General features: G+C 47.3%; 1 protein-coding gene across 1 annotated transcript in view; it reads right to left on the bottom strand.

Annotated features, from left to right (window-relative positions):
* ABCF1 (ATP binding cassette subfamily F member 1) overlaps positions 1-18,925 on the bottom strand; it is a 29,878-nt gene that overhangs the window by 10,280 nt on the left and 673 nt on the right. The window contains exons 2-5 of the mRNA XM_077285975.1: positions 18,143-18,189; positions 2,370-2,456; positions 2,103-2,244; positions 1,878-1,912 (exon numbers count right to left, since the gene is read on the bottom strand). Coding sequence (XP_077142090.1) covers positions 1,878-1,912; positions 2,103-2,244; positions 2,370-2,456; positions 18,143-18,189 — 311 coding nt within the window. The remainder of the gene's footprint in view (positions 1-1,877; positions 1,913-2,102; positions 2,245-2,369; positions 2,457-18,142; positions 18,190-18,925) is intronic.

Here is an 18,925-nt window from a genome sequence, read left to right as displayed (position 1 = left end):
ATCACGCGGTGTAAGGAGACGCTCTGATAACATGAAACCGGGCACATCTCGGCGTCCATTTATTAACACTTCCAGGAGGAATAACAGAGGAACAGTTAAAAAAAAAAAAAATTATAATATACAGTATATATTATACAGTTAGGTCCATATATATTTGGACAGAGACAACATTATTCTAATTTTGGTTCTAGACATTACCACAATAAATTTTAAACAAAACGATTCAGATGCAGTTGAAGTTCAGACTTTCAGCTTTCATTTGAGGGTATCCACATTAAAATTGGATGAAGGGTTTAGGAGTTTCAGCTCCTTAACATGTGCCACCCTGTTTTTAAAGGGACCAAAAGTAATTGGACAGATTAAATAATTGTAAATAAAATGTTCATTTTTAGTACTTGGTTGAAACCCCTTTGTTGGCAATGACTGCCTGAAGTCTTGAACTCATGGACATCACCCGACGCTGTGTTTCCTCCTTTTTGATGCTCTGCCAGGCCTTCACTGCGGTGGTTTTCAGTTGCTGTTTGTCTGTGGGCCTTTCTGTCTGAAGTTTAGTCTTTAACAAGTGAAATGCATGCTCAATTGGGTTGAGATCAGGTGACTGACTTGGCCATTCAAGAATATTCCACTTCTTTGCTTTAATAAACTCCTGGGTTGCTTTGGCTTTATGTTTTGGGTCATTGTCCATCTGTAGTATGACACGACGACCAATCAGTTTGGCTGCATTTGGCTGGATCTGAGCACACAGTATGGCTCTGAATACCTCAGAATTCATTCGGCTGCTTCTGTCCTGTGTCACATCATCAATAAACACTAGTGACCCAGTGCCACTGGCAGCCATGCATGCCCAAGCCATCACACTGCCTCCGCCATGTTTTACAGATGATGTGGAATGCTTTGGATCATGAGCTGTACCACGCCTTCACCATACTTCTCTCTTTCCATCATTCTGGTAGAGGTTGATCTTGGTTTCATCTGTCCAAAGAATGTTCTTCCAGAACTGTGCTGGCTTTTTTAGATGTTTTTTAGCAAAGTCCAGTATAGCCTTTTTATTCTTGATGCTTATGAGTGGCTTGCACCGTGCAGTGAACCCTCTGTATTTACTTTCATGCAGTCTGCTCTTTATGGTAGATTTGGATATTGATACGCCGACCTCCTGGAGAGTGTTGGTCACTTGGTTGGCTGTTGTGAAGGGGTTTCTCTTCACCATGGAGATTATTCTGCGATCACCCACCACTGTTGTCTTCCGTGGGCGCCCAGGTCTTTTTGCATTGATGAGTTCACCAGTGCTTGCTTTCTTTCTCAGGATGCACCAAACTGTAGATTTTGCCACTCCTAATATTGTAGCAATTTTTCAGATGGTTTTTTTTCTGTTTTCGCAGCTTAAGGATGGCTTGTTTCACCTGCATGGAGAGCTCCTTTGACCGCATGTTTACTTCACAGCAAAACCTTCCAAATGCAAGCACCACACCTCAAATCAACTCCAGGCCCTTTATCTGCTTAATTTAGAATGGCATAACGAAGGGATTGCCCACAACTGTCCATGAAATAGCCTTGGAGTCAATTGTCCAATTACTTTTGGTCCCTTTAAAAACAGGGTGGCACAGGTTAAGGAGCGGATGCTCCTAAACCCTTCATCCAATTTTAATGTGGATACCCTCAAATGAAAGCTGAAAGTCTGAACTTCAACTGCATCTGAATTGTTTTGCTTAAAATTCATTGTGGTAATGTCTATAACCAAAATTAGAAAAATGTTGTCTCTGTCCAAATATATATGGACCTAACTGTATATAGCTCTAGAATTGTTATTTAGGTGGGCATTTACTAAAGCAAACAAGTCAGAGGAGCAGAGAAAGCCCCTTTGAATTGCACACACTCACTTGCGCTTTACCACGTCGGGGGGCCGGTGCAGGGTCTGCCAAGGGAAAAAAAAAACCAGAGACTTTAGACAGGAATTACTTGGACATCTCTGGTCAAGTAAAAAAATGTTTTCACTGGGCGGAAGGATAAATGGTAACGCTGCCCACTAGTCGTACCCAGCAGAATTATAAATGCAGCTCTGGAGTACAATAGTGGAGCAGATCAGTCACCCGGCCTTTCCGTACCCGACTCTTCTTCTTCATCGCTGGGCTGCACCGACAGTTTTTTCAGCTTCTCTGTGATCTCGTCATCGTCATCATCGTCGTCGTCGTCGTCTCCTCCCTTGTGTTTCCTCCGGTCCTTCTTCTTCTTGTCTTTCTTCTTTTGCTGTGGGGGGGGAGATCAGGGGACACAGCGATGGTTAGAAGAGACGGGTAGAGCTGCAGATGCAGTGATGTGAGAGCTGCAGGTCAGAGCGCCCCCTGGAGGACACAGAGTGCTCGCTGCCCCACCTGCTGTTGCTGCTGCTCTTTCTCTCGCTCTCTGGCAGTTTCCTCCTCCTGCGCCTGTTTATTATCTGCTGACAACTCTTCGAAAAACTGGTGGAAGAAAAGCAGAAACCGATTATTATTGATGAGTGAATATACTCGTTGCTCGGGTTTTCCAGAGCACGCTCGGGGGTCCTCCGAGTATTTATGACTGCTCGGAGATTTAGTTTTCATCGCTGCAGCTGAATGATTTACAGCTATTAGCCAGCATAAGTTCATGTGGGGGTTACCTGGTTGCTAGGGATTCCCCACATGTAATCAAGCAGGCTAAGAGATGTAAATTATTCAGCTGCTGCAAGGAAAGCTAAATCTCCGAGCACTAAAAAATACTCGGAAACCACCCGAGCGTGCTCTGGAAAACCCGAGCAACGAGTATATTCGCTCATCACTAATTATTATCCCCATTCCCTACACAACGGACGTGGAGAAGATGATGGATGCAAACAAATACAAACATTTGGAGAACCTACCGCCTCCAGGACCCCCTACCGCCTCCAGGGCCATCCATTTCATCCACACTGCAGCTAATCCCCAGGAGTCCCAGCAGCGTCCCCTCCGCACATCCCCCGGAGTCCCAGCAGCGTCCCCTCCGCACATCCCCCGGAGTCCCAGCAGCGTCCCCTCCGCACATCCCCCGGAGTCCCGGCAGCGTCCCCTCCGCACATCCCCCGGAGTCCCGGCAGCGTCCCCTCCGCACATCCCCCGGAGTCCCGGCAGCGTCCCCTCCGCACATCCCCCGGAGTCCCGGCAGCGTCCCCTCCGCACATCCCCCGGAGTCCCGGCAGCGTCCCCTCCGCACATCCCCCGGAGTCCCGGCAGCGTCCCCTCCGCACATCCCCCGGAGTCCCGGCAGCGTCCCCTCCGCACATCCCCCGGAGTCCCGGCAGCGTCCCCTCCGCACATCCCCCGGAGTCCCGGCAGCGTCCCCTCCGCACATCCCCAGGAGTCCCGGCAGCGTCCCCTCCGCACATCCCCAGGAGTCCCGGCAGCGTCCCCTCCGCACATCCCCAGGTGTCCCGGCAGCGTCCCCTCCGCACATCCCCAGGAGTCCCGGCAGCGTCCCCTCCGCACATCCCCAGGAGTCCCGGCAGCGTCCTCTCCGCACATCCCCAGGAGTCCCAGCAGCGTCCTCTCCGCACGTCCCAGCAGCGTCCTCTCCGCACATCCCCAGGAGTCCCAGCAGCGTCCTCTCCGCACATCCCCAGGAGTCCCAGCAGCGTCCTCTCCGCACATCCCCAGGAGTCCCAGCAGCGTCCTCTCCGCACATCCCCAGGAGTCCCAGCAGCGTCCTCTCCGCACATCCCCAGGAGTCCCAGCAGCGTCCTCTCCGCACATCCCCAGGAGTCCCAGCAGCGTCCTCTCCGCACATCCCCAGGAGTCCCAGCAGCATCCTCTCCGCACATCCCCAGGAGTCCCAGCAGCGTCCTCTCCGCACATCCCCAGGAGTCCCAGCAGCGTCCTCTCCGCACATCCCCAGGAGTCCCAGCAGCGTCCTCTCCGCACATCCCCAGGAGTCCCAGCAGCGTCCTCTCCGCACATCCCCAGGAGTCCCAGCAGCGTCTTCTCCGCACATCCCCAGGAGTCCCAGCAGCATCCTCTCCGCACATCCCCAGGAGTCCCAGCAGCGTCCTCTCCGCACATCCCCAGGAGTCCCAGCAGCATCCTCTCCGCACATCCCCAGGAGTCCCAGCAGCGTCCTCTCCGCACATCCCCAGGAGTCCCAGCAGCGTCCTCTCCGCACATCCCCAGGAGTCCCAGCAGCGTCCTCTCCGCACATCCCCAGGAGTCCCAGCAGCGTCCACTCCGCACATCCCCAGGAGTCCCAGCAGCGTCCCCTCCGCACATCCCCAGGAGTCCCAGCAGCGTCCTCTCCGCACATCCCCAGGAGTCCCAGCAGCGTCCTCTCCGCACATCCCCAGGAGTCCCAGCAGCCTTCCCCCTTCTAATCTCAACAGTTTCCTCAACATCCCCAGCAGTGACAGAAACTCACCCAACTACTATTGCCACTCACAGCATTATCCTCCCAAAGCTCCCCAATACTCAAAGCAGCCCCCTCCGAATCACAGCAATATCATCTCTGCACTTCCCCAGTAATCACAGCAGCCCGCACTACTACTGACAGCAGTGGTCTTCCCACCCTTTACTAATACACTATGTTCCAAATTATTATGCAAATGACATTTTTCTCTGATTGTCCTAAATGGTCGGTGCAAATGACAGTCAGTCTAATAAAAATCACCCGATCGAGTATACATCGAATTTTATTGAAGAAACCTCCCAATGATAACAGTATAATCTCCAAAATGAATAAAAACTCAAAATGCACTGTTCCAAATTATTAGGCACAGTAGAATTTCTAAACATTTGATCTGTTTTAAAGAACTGAAAATGCTCATTTGAAGAATTTGCAGCATTAGGAGGTCACATTCACTGAACAAAAAGCTATTTAACTACAAAACATCGTAACAGACCAAGTTACATGTTACCATAGGAGCCCTTCTTTGATATCATCTTCACAATTCTTGCATCCATTTAACTTGTAAGTTTTTGGAGAGTTTCTGCTTGTATTTCTTTGCATGAAGTCAGAATAGCCTCCCAGAGCTGCTGTTTTGATGTGAACTGCCTCCCACCCTCATAGATCTTTTGCTTGATGATACTCCAAAGGTTCTCTATAGGGTTGAGGTCAGGGGAAGATGGTGGCCACACCATGAGTTTATCTCCTTTTATGCCCATAGCAGCCAATGACTCAGATGTATTCTTTGCAGCATGACAGCATGAGATAGTGCATTGTCATGCGTGAAAATGCTTCTGCTCCTGAAGGCACATTTCTGCTTTTTATACCATGGAAGAAAGTTGTCAGTCAGAAACTCTATACACTTTGCAGAGGTCATTTTCACATCTTCAGGAACCTGAAAGGGCCCTACCAGCTGTTCTGGACCAAAACATGACTCCTCAACCTCCTTGCTGACGTCGCAGCCTTGTTGGGACATGGTGGCCATCCACTACTCCATCCATCTGGACCATCCAGGGTTGCTGGACACTCATCAGTAAACAAGACTGTTTGAAAAATAGTCTTCATGTATGTCTGGGCCCACTGCAACCATTTCTGCTTGTGATCACTGTTTAGGGGTGGCCGAATAGTAGGTTTATGCACCAAAGCAAGCCTTTGAAGGATCCTACACCTTGAGGTTTGAGGGACTCCAGAGGCACCAGCAACTTCAAATAACTTTTTGCTGCTTTGCAATGGTATTTTGGCAGCTGCTCTCTTAATTCAATGAATTTGTCTGGCAGAAACCTTCCTCAATATGCCTTTATCTGCATGAACTCTGTTTCCGTCATAAATCTCTTCATAGTAGGATGATCACTCCTATGTTTTCGTGAAATATCTCATGTTTTCAAACCTTGTCCAAGGCATTGCACTATTTAACACTTTTCAGCAGCAGAGAGATCCTTTTTATTTCCCATATTGCTTGAAACCTGTGGCCTGCTTAATAATGTGGAACATCATTTTTAAGTAGTTTTCCTTTAATTAGAATCACCTGGAAAACTAATTATCACATGTATTTAAGATTGATTTCAGTGATCCATTGAGCCCTGAGACACAATACCATCCATGAGTTTATTTGACAAACAAAAAACGATTAAATCTTTATGACACAAATCCAATTTGCATAATAATTTGGAACACAGTGTAGGTACTGCAGCTTCCCCTACTAATCACAGTATAATCTTCCCCAGACGTCACCGCAGCCTCCCGTCACCTCTCCCTTCTAATTACAGCAGTTTCCCGCCTTGCACCCCCAGTAGTCATTGCAGCTTTACCTCACTACTCACTGCAGAATCCTCCTATGCCAAGGTCTGTGTGGCTCTATAAAGTGTGGCTCTTAGAGTACAGCAGAAATATGCCAGAAGTGACCAGAAGGTCAGAGCCACAACTGTTTGCTGACCGTCTCCATCACTTTAAGGTACCGTCACACTAAACGATATCGCTAGCGATCCGTGACGTTGCAGCGTCCTGGATAGCGATATCGTTGTGTTTGACACGCAGCAGCGATCAGGATCCTGCTGTGATATCGCTGGTCATTGATTAAAGTTCAGAACTTTATTTGGTCGTCAGATCGCCGTGTATCGTTGTGTTTGACAGCAAAAGCAACGATACCAGTGATGTTTTACAATGGTAACCAGGGTAAATATCGGGTTACTAAGCACAGGGCCGCGCTTAGTAACCCGATGTTTACCCTGGTTACCAGTGTAAAACGTAAAAAAACAAACACTACATACTCACCTTCGCGTCCCCCGGCGTCCGCTTCCTGCACTGACTGAGCGCCGGCCGTAAAGTGAAAGCACAGCACAGCGGTGACGTGACCGCTCTGCTGTTAGGGCCGGCACTCAGTCAGTGCAGGAAGCGGACGCCGGGGGACGCGAAGGTGAGTATGTAGTGTTTGTTTTTTTACATTTTACACTGGTAACCAGGGTAAACATCGGGTTACTAAGCGCGGCCCTGCGCTTAGCAACCCGATGTTTACCCTGGTTACCCAGGGACCTCGGCATAGTTGGTCGCTGGAGAGCGGTCTGTGTGACAGCTCTCCAGCGACCAAACAGCGACGCTGCAGCGATCGGCATCGTTGTCTGTATCGCTGCAGCGTCGCTTAGTGTGACGGTACCTTTAGTTTCCCACCATGCCTACTTAAGTCCTAACAGATCCTTAGTCTCCTTCACTACAACCAAACATTTATCACCTTCCCACCTGACCGGCTCCTCACACACACATCTCTCCTACAGAACAACAAAATAAGCCTGGCACTGTCCTTCTCCTCACAGGTGGTGACATATCTCCCAATCCTGGACCTCCACTGCGGATACCCCCCACAATCCTCCGCCGGTCCCTCTGCAAAAAGCACCACGTCATTAATGGCCTCTTTACCTCTCACAATCTATCCTTCCTGGGCCTCACCGAAATACTGCTGACACCCCCCCCCCCCCCGACACGGCCTCTTCTGCTGTGCTACGGTGGTCTTCACCTCACCCACGCTCCTTGCCCTGGTAACAGACATGATAGAAGAGCTGGTCTTCTTTCTAACACCTGCACCTTAAGCCCAATCCCACCTCTACCCTCCATCATCCTCTCTCTTTTTGAAGTCCACTCTGTCTCCAACCTCCAAGTGGCCGTCATATACTGACCTCCAGGCCCGGAACTGCCTTTATTGACTAATTCTACACGTGACTTCTCCACTTTCTCTCCGCTGGCATTCCCACTATCATCATGGGCGACTTCAACATCCCCACTGACACCTGCCAGCCAGCAACCTCCAAACTCCTATCTCTTAGTTCATCTTTTGGACTTACTCAGTGGTCCTTCTCAGCCAGCAACACAGACAGACATACGATCTTATCTTCACCCAGCGCTGCTCCCAATCTAACCTCACAACCTGCCCTCTACCCATCTCTGACCACCATCTACTTACATTCTCTTCCCTGTCCTCTTCATCTACCTCCCAAGTCTACCATCTACCTCACCCCCGCAGAAAGTTCACACACAGGGGCTTCTCACAAAATTAGATTATTAAAAAGTTAATTTCAGTTCTTCAATACAAAAAGTGAAACTCATCTACTATATAATTGTCTAAGGGTCCCTTCAGTCTTTCTGTCTGTCTGTCCTTCTGTCTGTCACGGATATTCACTGGTCGCTGCCTCTGTCTGTCATGGAATCCAAGTCGCTGATTGGGCGTTTTGCCACGACCAATCAGCGACGCGCACAATCCGGAAGAAAATGGCCACTCCTTACTCCCCGCACTCAGTGCCCGGCGCCCGCATACACCCCTCCGGTCACCGCTCACACAGGGTTAATGCCGGCAGTAACGGACCGCGTTATGCCACGGGTAACGCACTCAGTTACTGCCGCTATTAACCCTGTGTGACCAAGTTTTTACTATTGATGCAGCCTATGCAGCGTCAATAGTAAAAAAATCTAATGTTAAAAATAATTTAAAAAAATAAAAAATCATTAGATACTCACCTTCCGCCGCCTTTTCCGCTCCTCGCGATGCTCCGGCCGGTCCATGCAAGCGGCACGTTCCGGTGGCAAGGATGGTCTGGGAGAAGGACCTGCCATGACGTCACGGTCATGTGACGTCATCACAAGTCCTGCGCGCCTGTGCGAGAAGGATCTGCCGTGACGTCACGGTCATGTGACCGCAACACGGTCATGTGACCGCGACGTCATCACAGGTCCTGCGAGAAAAGGAGCTGCCGTGACGTCACGGTCACGTGACCGTGACGTCATCACACCCTGGGACCGGGTCATTCCATGTCAAGTGAACCAATGATTTTTACCACTATATTTTTAATTCTTTTGAGATTTTGTTATTTGGTAATAGTGTGTCAGAGAATGCAAAATGTGAAGAAAAAAAAAATTCTAGAAATTTTTTTTGTATTTTTTATTGATTTTCAAAGTTCGGAAAAAGTGCGAATTTCAGTGTTGCCTGCCTTTACATTTCTCCCCATAACTCAGGCTAGAAAAGAGATAGAGAAACAAAATAAACACCATTCTACTCAGAACTGTACAGGCTTTCACCAGATATGTCACAAGAGTATCTTTAATAATATTTTACCTATGCGAACGCAAGCGCAAAACTTTAAAACGCATTTCCGAAAAAAACGTTTAATTTAAAAATTTCAAAAACTGCACATATGCCTGTTATGCTCCTATTCACATCTGTACCAAAACACAAGCTGGGATCTTGATGGGATCATATTTTTAAAAATAAAAATATTACAGTATCAGTTCAAAAATCTTGATTTCAGGTCTGTTCAGCCTGTGGTGTAGTGGGGTCCATATTTACCAAATAATCCATGATTGTTAGATATTACTGTATTATTTTATTATGTTAGAGCTCAGAAGCAGGAGAGGACAGAGGAGAAGCTTTGTTAGGGCTGAGAATGACCAGGGGTAGACGGTGACTGCAGAGCAGATGACAGGCCGGCAGCTCGGGCCTCCACAGGCCAGATTCACACCAAATCTTATCACCTGGAAAACTAATTATCACATGTATTTAAGATTGATTTCAGTGATCCATTGAGCCCTGAGACACAATACCATCCATGAGTTTATTTGACAAACAAAAAACGATTAAATCTTTATGACACAAATCCAATTTGCATAATAATTTGGAACACAGTGTAGGTACTGCAGCTTCCCCTACTAATCACAGTATAATCTTCCCCAGACGTCACCGCAGCCTCCCGTCACCTCTCCCTTCTAATTACAGCAGTTTCCCGCCTTGCACCCCCAGTAGTCATTGCAGCTTTACCTCACTACTCACTGCAGAATCCTCCTATGCCAAGGTCTGTGTGGCTCTATAAAGTGTGGCTCTTAGAGTACAGCAGAAATATGCCAGAAGTGACCAGAAGGTCAGAGCCACAACTGTTTGCTGACCGTCTCCATCACTTTAAGGTACCGTCACACTAAACGATATCGCTAGCGATCCGTGACGTTGCAGCGTCCTGGATAGCGATATCGTTGTGTTTGACACGCAGCAGCGATCAGGATCCTGCTGTGATATCGCTGGTCATTGATTAAAGTTCAGAACTTTATTTGGTCGTCAGATCGCCGTGTATCGTTGTGTTTGACAGCAAAAGCAACGATACCAGCGATGTTTTACAATGGTAACCAGGGTAAATATCGGGTTACTAAGCGCAGGGCCGTGCTTAGTAACCCGATGTTTACCCTGGTTACCAGTGTAAAACGTAAAAAAACAAACACTACATACTCACCTTCGCGTCCCCCGGCGTCCGCTTCCTGCACTGACTGAGCGCCGGCCGTAAAGTGAAAGCACAGCACAGCGGTGACGTGACCGCTCTGCTGTTAGGGCCGGCACTCAGTCAGTGCAGGAAGCGGACGCCGGGGGACGCGAAGGTGAGTATGTAGTGTTTGTTTTTTTACATTTTACACTGGTAACCAGGGTAAACATCGGGTTACTAAGCGCGGCCCTGCGCTTAGCAACCCGATGTTTACCCTGGTTACCCAGGGACCTCGGCATAGTTGGTCGCTGGAGAGCGGTCTGTGTGACAGCTCTCCAGCGACCAAACAGCGACGCTGCAGCGATCGGCATCGTTGTCTGTATCGCTGCAGCGTCGCTTAGTGTGACGGTACCTTTAGTTTCCCACCATGCCTACTTAAGTCCTAACAGATCCTTAGTCTCCTTCACTACAACCAAACATTTATCACCTTCCCACCTGACCGGCTCCTCACACACACATCTCTCCTACAGAACCACAAAATAAGCCTGGCACTGTCCTTCTCCTCACAGGTGGTGACATATCTCCCAATCCTGGACCTCCACTGCGGATACCCCCCACAATCCTCCGCCGGTCCCTCTGCAAAAAGCACCACGTCATTAATGGCCTCTTTACCTCTCACAATCTATCCTTCCTGGGCCTCACCGAAATACTGCTGACACCCCCCCCCCGACACGGCCTCTTCTGCTGTGCTACGGTGGTCTTCACCTCACCCACGCTCCTTGCCCTGGTAACAGACATGGTAGAAGAGCTGGTCTTCTTTCTAACACCTGCACCTTAAGCCCAATCCCACCTCTACCCTCCATCATCCTCTCTCTTTTTGAAGTCCACTCTGTCTCCAACCTCCAAGTGGCCGTCATATACTGACCTCCAGGCCCGGAACTGCCTTTATTGACTAATTCTACACGTGACTTCTCCACTTTCTCTCCGCTGGCATTCCCACTATCATCATGGGCGACTTCAACATCCCCACTGACACCTGCCAGCCAGCAACCTCCAAACTCCTATCTCTTAGTTCATCTTTTGGACTTACTCAGTGGTCCTTCTCAGCCAGCAACACAGACAGACATACGATCTTATCTTCACCCAGCGCTGCTCCCAATCTAACCTCACAACCTGCCCTCTACCCATCTCTGACCACCATCTACTTACATTCTCTTCCCTGTCCTCTTCATCTACCTCCCAAGTCTACCATCTACCTCACCCCCGCAGAAAGTTCACACACAGGGGCTTCTCACAAAATTAGATTATTAAAAAGTTAATTTCAGTTCTTCAATACAAAAAGTGAAACTCATCTACTATATAATTGTCTAAGGGTCCCTTCAGTCTTTCTGTCTGTCTGTCCTTCTGTCTGTCACGGATATTCACTGGTCGCTGCCTCTGTCTGTCATGGAATCCAAGTCGCTGATTGGGCGTTTTGCCACGACCAATCAGCGACGCGCACAATCCGGAAGAAAATGGCCACTCCTTACTCCCCGCACTCAGTGCCCGGCGCCCGCATACACCCCTCCGGTCACCGCTCACACAGGGTTAATGCCGGCGGTAACGGACCGCGTTATGCCACGGGTAACGCACTCAGTTACTGCCGCTATTAACCCTGTGTGACCAAGTTTTTACTATTGATGCAGCCTATGCAGCGTCAATAGTAAAAAAATCTAATGTTAAAAATAATTTAAAAAAATAAAAAATCATTAGATACTCACCTTCCGCCGCCTTTTCCGCTCCTCGCGATGCTCCGGCCGGTCCATGCAAGCGGCACGTTCCGGTGGCAAGGATGGTCTGGGAGAAGGACCTGCCATGACGTCACGGTCATGTGACGTCATCACAAGTCCTGCGCGCCTGTGCGAGAAGGATCTGCCGTGACGTCACGGTCATGTGACCGCAACACGGTCATGTGACCGCGACGTCATCACAGGTCCTGCGAGAAAAGGAGCTGCCGTGACGTCACGGTCACGTGACCGTGACGTCATCACACCCTGGGACCGGGTCATTCCATGTCAAGTGAACCAATGATTTTTACCACTATATTTTTAATTCTTTTGAGATTTTGTTATTTGGTAATAGTGTGTCAGAGAATGCAAAATGTGAAGAAAAAAAAAATTCTAGAAATTTTTTTTGTATTTTTTATTGATTTTCAAAGTTCGGAAAAAGTGCGAATTTCGGTGTTGCCTGCCTTTACATTTCTCCCCATAACTCAGGCTAGAAAAGAGATAGAGAAACAAAATAAACACCATTCTACTCAGAACTGTACAGGCTTTCACCAGATATGTCACAAGAGTATCTTTAATAATATTTTACCTATGCGAACGCAAGCGCAAAACTTTAAAACGCATTTCCGAAAAAAACGTTTAATTTAAAAATTTCAAAAACTGCACATATGCCTGTTATGCTCCTATTCACATCTGTACCAAAACACAAGCTGGGATCTTGATGGGATCATATTTTTAAAAATAAAAATATTACAGTATCAGTTCAAAAATCTTGATTTCAGGTCTGTTCAGCCTGTGGTGTAGTGGGGTCCATATTTACCAAATAATCCATGATTGTTAGATGTTACGGTATTATTTTATTATGTTAGAGCTTAGAAGCAGGAGAGGACAGAGGTGAAGCGTTGTTAGGGCTGAGAATGAACAGGGGTAGACGGTGAATGCAGAGCAGATGACAGGCCGGCAGCTCGGGCCTCCACAGGCCAGATTCACACCAAATCTTATCACCCAGGCAACTCCTCAAATTGGGGGAGAAAAATACTCTTAACATCCAGTTCATGTATTGTACAAACCAGGACTACGGGGAGGAGGAGAGATTGTTATAACATCGGTTACAGGAAGCAGAACCCATCACAGGGACTCAGCAATACCGGACTGTCATCTCATGTAGTGGAAATAAAGACAGTGACGTCCATGACGTGGTAGAAGGCGGCACAAGATCGGCAATGGATGACACAACTGGCTATGTGACCTGTGAATATGATTGGCGCTGACGGCTACTGGACTCTCCAAAGATTGTGAAAATGAAGACGTAGAAGTGACTTTTCTGCACCGTCTGGTCCAGCGCCGTCCTTTGTGTATCCAAGAAAATCAGACATTGTAAAAGTGAACAAAAATCAGATATAACTCAGGTGGAGCTGGACACCATGACAGCCGCACATACTCTGACACAGAAGGAAACGGCCATTGCTAGTGAGCGCTGATGGACAAGATGACATTTCATCCTCCAGAAGGGACACATTGATGATAACAGGCCAGTGTAAAAACCTACTATTGTTTGATTAGTTCATATTTTATAGAACGAGGATTTAACTACTGGACTATTCTTCTTAAACACTTCATAAATGACATGTTTAGTGATATAGTAGAAAAAAAATTGTTCCATGTATAAATAGGTGGTAGAAATATTGGTTCTTTGAATCTTGTTTTTAACATATAATTAGGATCAGACTATTTAGAGAATCACACTTGAGGATATGATCACGTTTTTTCTTTTGGCTTGTTCAATGAATTCAGGTTGAAAATGCTGAGCAAGTTATGTTATGATGATTAAGATGTATTTATTCTGGCACTTCGGTATTTGTTTTTTTGCGTTTCTTTATTGTTACATATAAATATTGAATGCAATAAGTTGTAATTTGAAAAGAAAAAGGGAAGAAACTCACACAAACATAAAATCAGATGATTCAAGGCTTAAAAAAAAATACAAATTTGATAGGTCCCAAGTTGAATCTCTGTACAAATATAAACAAGGACACAAGTAACACACATGCATGTTTTCACAATTTTAAAACATACGTTTTTTTCAGAATTGCGCTTCAAAATGTTTAATTTGATTTCACCAAAACAAAATATAAAGAAACATAGTCTTGTGACATATCAAATGAAAGCCGGTACCATTCTGAGAAAAATGATGCCTCTCCCAACTCTTTATCTTAATTCTAGCCCGAGATATGATAAAAAATGTAAAGCCATACCAGGCCAAAATCTGCGCTTTTTTTAAACTTTAAAAATCTGTAAAAAATTAACTGATGAAGAAAAAAATTCTAAACTTTTAATTTGTAATTAACTAAAGTTGTACTTCATAAAACCAAAAAATAAAAAAAATCTAAAGACGTCAGGTAAAAAAAATATTCATATTTGGATCACTTGATATGGAATGACCCGACCGGAAGCTGCCGCCTGCACCCCACACAGGCAACAGAACTACAACGTGCCTGCTGAAGGTGAGTATATGTTTATTTTTTTAACCTGTGACATACGTGGCTGGGCAATATACTACGTAGCTGGGCAATATACTACGTGACTGCCCAATATACTTCGTGGCTCTGTGCTGTATACTACGTCGCTGTGCAATATATTACGTGGCTCTGTACTGTATACTACGTCACTTGGCAATATACTACGTGGCTGGGCAATATACTACGTGGCTGGGCAATATACTACGTGGCTGGGCAATATACTACGTGGCTGGGCAATATACTACGTGGCTGGGCAATATACTACGTGGCTGGGCAATATACTACGTGGCTGGGCAATATACTACGTGGGCATACATATTCTAGAATACCCGATGCGTTAGAATCGGGCCACCATCTAGTATTATATAAAGTCATTAGAGAGTGATCTATTTCACGTGCTTATTTCTGTTAATGTTGATGATTATGGCTTACAGCCAATGAAAACCCAAAAATCATTATCTCAGTAAATTAGAATAAATACCAAAAAACACCTGTAAAGGCTTCCTAAGCGTTTCTAAAGGTCCCTTAGTCTGTTTCAGTAGCTCCACAATCATGGGGAAGACTGCTGACCTGACAGATGTCCAGAAGGCAGTCACTGACACACTCCACAAGGAAAGTAAGTTTTGCATTTCATTTGGAAATCAAGGTCCCAGAGTCTGGAGGAAGAGAGGAGAGGCCACAATCCAAGCTGCTGGAGGTCTAGTGTGAGGTCTCCACAATCAGTGATGGTTTGGGGAGCCATGTCATCTGCTGGTGTAGGTCCACTGGGTTTTATCAAGACCAAAGTCAGCGCAGCCGTCTTCCAGGAGATTTTAGAGCACTTCATGCTTCCCTCTGCCGACAGCTTTTTGGAGATGGAAATGTCATTCTCCAGCAGGACTTGGCACCTGTCCACACGGCCAAAAGTACCAATATCTGCTTTACAAACAACAGTATCACTGGGCTTAATTGGCAGCAAACTCGCCTGACCTTAACCCCATAGAGAATCTATAGAGTAATGTCAAGAGGAAGATGAGAGACACCAGACCCAACAATGCAGACGGGCTGAAGGCTGCTATCAAAGCAACCTGGGCTTCCATAACAGCTCAGCAGTACCACAGGCTGATCGCCTCCATGCCATGCCGCATTGATGCAGTAATTGATGCAAAAGGAGCCCGGACCAAGTATTGAGTGCATTTACTGAACATACATTTCAGTAGGCCAACATTTCAGATTTTAAAATAATTCTTCAAGCTGGTGTTATAAAGTATTCTAATTTACTGAGATAATGACTTTTGGGTTTTCATTGGCTGTAAGCCATAATCATCAACATTAACAGAAATAAACACGTGAAATAGATCACTCTGTTTGTAATGACTTTATATAATATATGCGTTTCACTTTTTGTATTGAAGAATTGAAATAAATTTGATGATATTCTAATTTTGTGAGAAGCCCTTGTACCTAGACACTCACACACTAACTGTGTTCTATTCTCACTCCTCGACAGACAGCGCCGCTGTATTCTACATTGATACACTCACATCAGCTATTGACTCCTCACACCTCCCATGCACGGCCACAAATCAGTAGACAACCCTGGCACACCAACCTCACTAAAAAGCTTTGGCGAACATCCAAGGTTGCAGAGCAGTGCTGGAAGAAAATGCATTCCCAAAAAGACTTTATTACTTTCAAAAAAGCCCTCACCTCTGCTAAACAGACCTACTTCACAACCCTTGTATCCCAGAACCCTGAACAGCTATTCAACACTTAACTCCCTCCTCTGCCCACCAATGCCCCCTCTGATCTGCCTCATTTCTGACAGACTTTCCTGTACGCCTCAACAAGATTGAGCAGTAAAGACTTGCCTAATTTGGTCAACCACCACAAGCCCTATGTGTACCAAACCACTGCCCTCCCCACCATCAGCGCAGGAGGGCTTACTCATCTCTTCAAATCACAACTCGCCACCTGCAAACCTGACCCCATCCCATCTCCTTCCCAACCTCACCACTTCACTCATCCTATCCTTAACCCATCTCTTCAACTTATTTACTTCTGGTACCTTCCCTTCTGCTTTCAAACATGCCACAAATACACCTATCATGAAGAAGCCATCCCTCGACCCAACCGCTACATCCAGCTTTCACTCTACACTGCTCCCGGTCGCCTCCAAACACCACGAAAAACACATTCCACCATGCTTTACTCTCACTTCTCCTCTAACCTACTCTTTGACAACCATCAATCCAGCTTTCGCCCCCACCATTCAACTGAAACTGCCATAACCAACATTCTCTAAACTCCTCCTTCTAGACCTGTCCTCTGCCTTCGACACAGTTGACCACTGCCTCCTACTACAGATCCTCTCTTCCTTTGGCGTCTAAGACCTCGTCCTATCCTGGATCTCCTCATACCTTTCCAACCGCACATTCAGCGTCTCACACTCCCTCCTCATCCCACCTTCTGTGTTGGAATCCCACAAGGCTCTGTCTTGAGACCTCCACTTTTCTCTATACCTTTGGCCTGGGACAACTCAAACTCCCATGGCTTCCAGTACGACCTATACGCTGATGACACTCAGATCTACATCTCTCGGGCTCAGAAGTCACCTCTCTTCTGTCCAGAATCCGGGAGTGTCCATCAGCCATATCCTCCTTCTCCTCTTGCTTCCTAAAGCTCGATGAAGACAAAACTGAACTCATCATCTTTCCTCCATCTCATCTACCTTCCCTTCTTGATCTATCACAATAAATGTCATCACCCTTTCCCTGTACCGAAAATCCACTGCCTCGGAGTAACCCTCAACTCTGCCTTGTCCTTCAAACCGCACATCCAAGCTCTTGTCATCTCCAACTGAAAAATATTTCCAGAATCCGTCCTTTCCTCAACCCTCAATCTACTAAAATGCTTGTGCATTCCGTCATCATCTCCCGCCTCGACTACTGCAACATCCTCCTCTGTGGCCTCCCCGCTAACACCTCTCCAGTCCATCCTTAACTCTGCTGCCCTATGAATCCACCTCTCTCCTCGCTACTCCACCAATTCTCCCCTCTGCAAATCTTCATGGGCTCCCAATTCCAACGTATCCACTTCAAACTGCTAACACTGACCTACAAAGCCATACATAACCGGTTTCCCCCCTATATTTCTGAACTAATCTCCCGTTACCTTCCACTTCTTCCTTCTCTCCTCCACACTCGTATGTTCCTCACCCAATTGCTTGCAAGACTTCTCCTGAGTATTCCCCATCCTGTAGAATTCTGTGCCCCAACACGTCCAACCATTCCCGACATTTGAAACTTGGAAGACCCATCTCTTCAGGACAGCTACTGCCTGCAATGACCCTGCTGCCTCCTCACCAGCACCGGAGCTGCTGCAGCCCCTGAACCTACTGCAGCCCCTGAACCTACTGTCTCCTTCCCCATAATCCTGTAGAATGTAAGGCCGCAAGGGCAGGGTTTCTCCCCTCTGTGGCAGCAGGAGTGACCCCCCACCTCTGCTCTCAGTGGTGACATCTCCCGGGGTCTCCCCACAACCTCTCCTGCTGCCATCCCAGCCCACTGACCGCAGCTTCCACTGACAGCGCATTGGTCACAGGACGGCCGCTGACTGCCAAGTCTGCAGGGAGAAAGGGGGCTCACAGCGTCCGGCCCATGATTATCCAGTCCTGGAGGAGCCCACTTATTTCAACCAAAATTCTAAAAGAAAAATCAATAAAAGAACTTACTGATTTCTTTCCCTTCTTGTCTTTCTTTCCTTTCTTCACCACCTTATCTGAAAGTGAAAAAAAAAGTTGCAGCGTTATCTGGATGCATTCTTATGACATAGCTGCCCCTCCCCCGAATGTCTGCCATAAAGACCCCCGATAGCCCTGTAGCGCACAACCATTGCCAACATGGTGGGGACCCTTCCCCATAATAATATGCAGATTGTGAACATTGCCCAACACTCCAGCCCTGGGCGGAGGCTGCTCCCATTCCCAACATGCACATCAACGCGGTGTACAGCCCCCAAGGAGCGACTCCCTGCACCCCTCAATGATCAGCTGACTGGGTCATGGCTTACCAGCTACAGCGTCGCCCGTGGGTTACGGGGCCAACACATGGCACCCTCACTGACCGGCTGCTATCAGCCCCGGTGGCAGCACGTTGTGCGCAGTTTATGGCGCAGACCTGCAGTCCTGAGCCGTGACCGTACACGGGGCCGCTCACTGATTGCCGGAGATATCGGAGGGGCGGCGGGAGTCCGAGACCTCCCCTATAGGGATAGTAATCATTTACCCCAATAATACGTCATGAGTTTCATTAACCCTTTATAAAAACGATTCCCATGTTATAAAGTGACGATTTACCACCAGCATTCCTCACTTTATGGGGACAGCACCGATTCCATCTTAATCCTTTTGAGACGTCTCCAGCCCCTTCATTATCAGGATCCACGTTGGTCCCAGAGGTCAGACCCCCCCCCATCAGTTATATAAAGGGGACCTGACAGCGGGTGAAAAGTAGAC

This window comes from Ranitomeya variabilis, chromosome 2 (assembly GCF_051348905.1).
Source record: "Ranitomeya variabilis isolate aRanVar5 chromosome 2, aRanVar5.hap1, whole genome shotgun sequence".
NCBI lineage: Eukaryota > Metazoa > Chordata > Amphibia > Anura > Dendrobatidae > Ranitomeya > Ranitomeya variabilis.
Note: the sequence above shows the minus strand (reverse complement) of the source record. Positions and strands in the feature narration are given on the sequence as shown.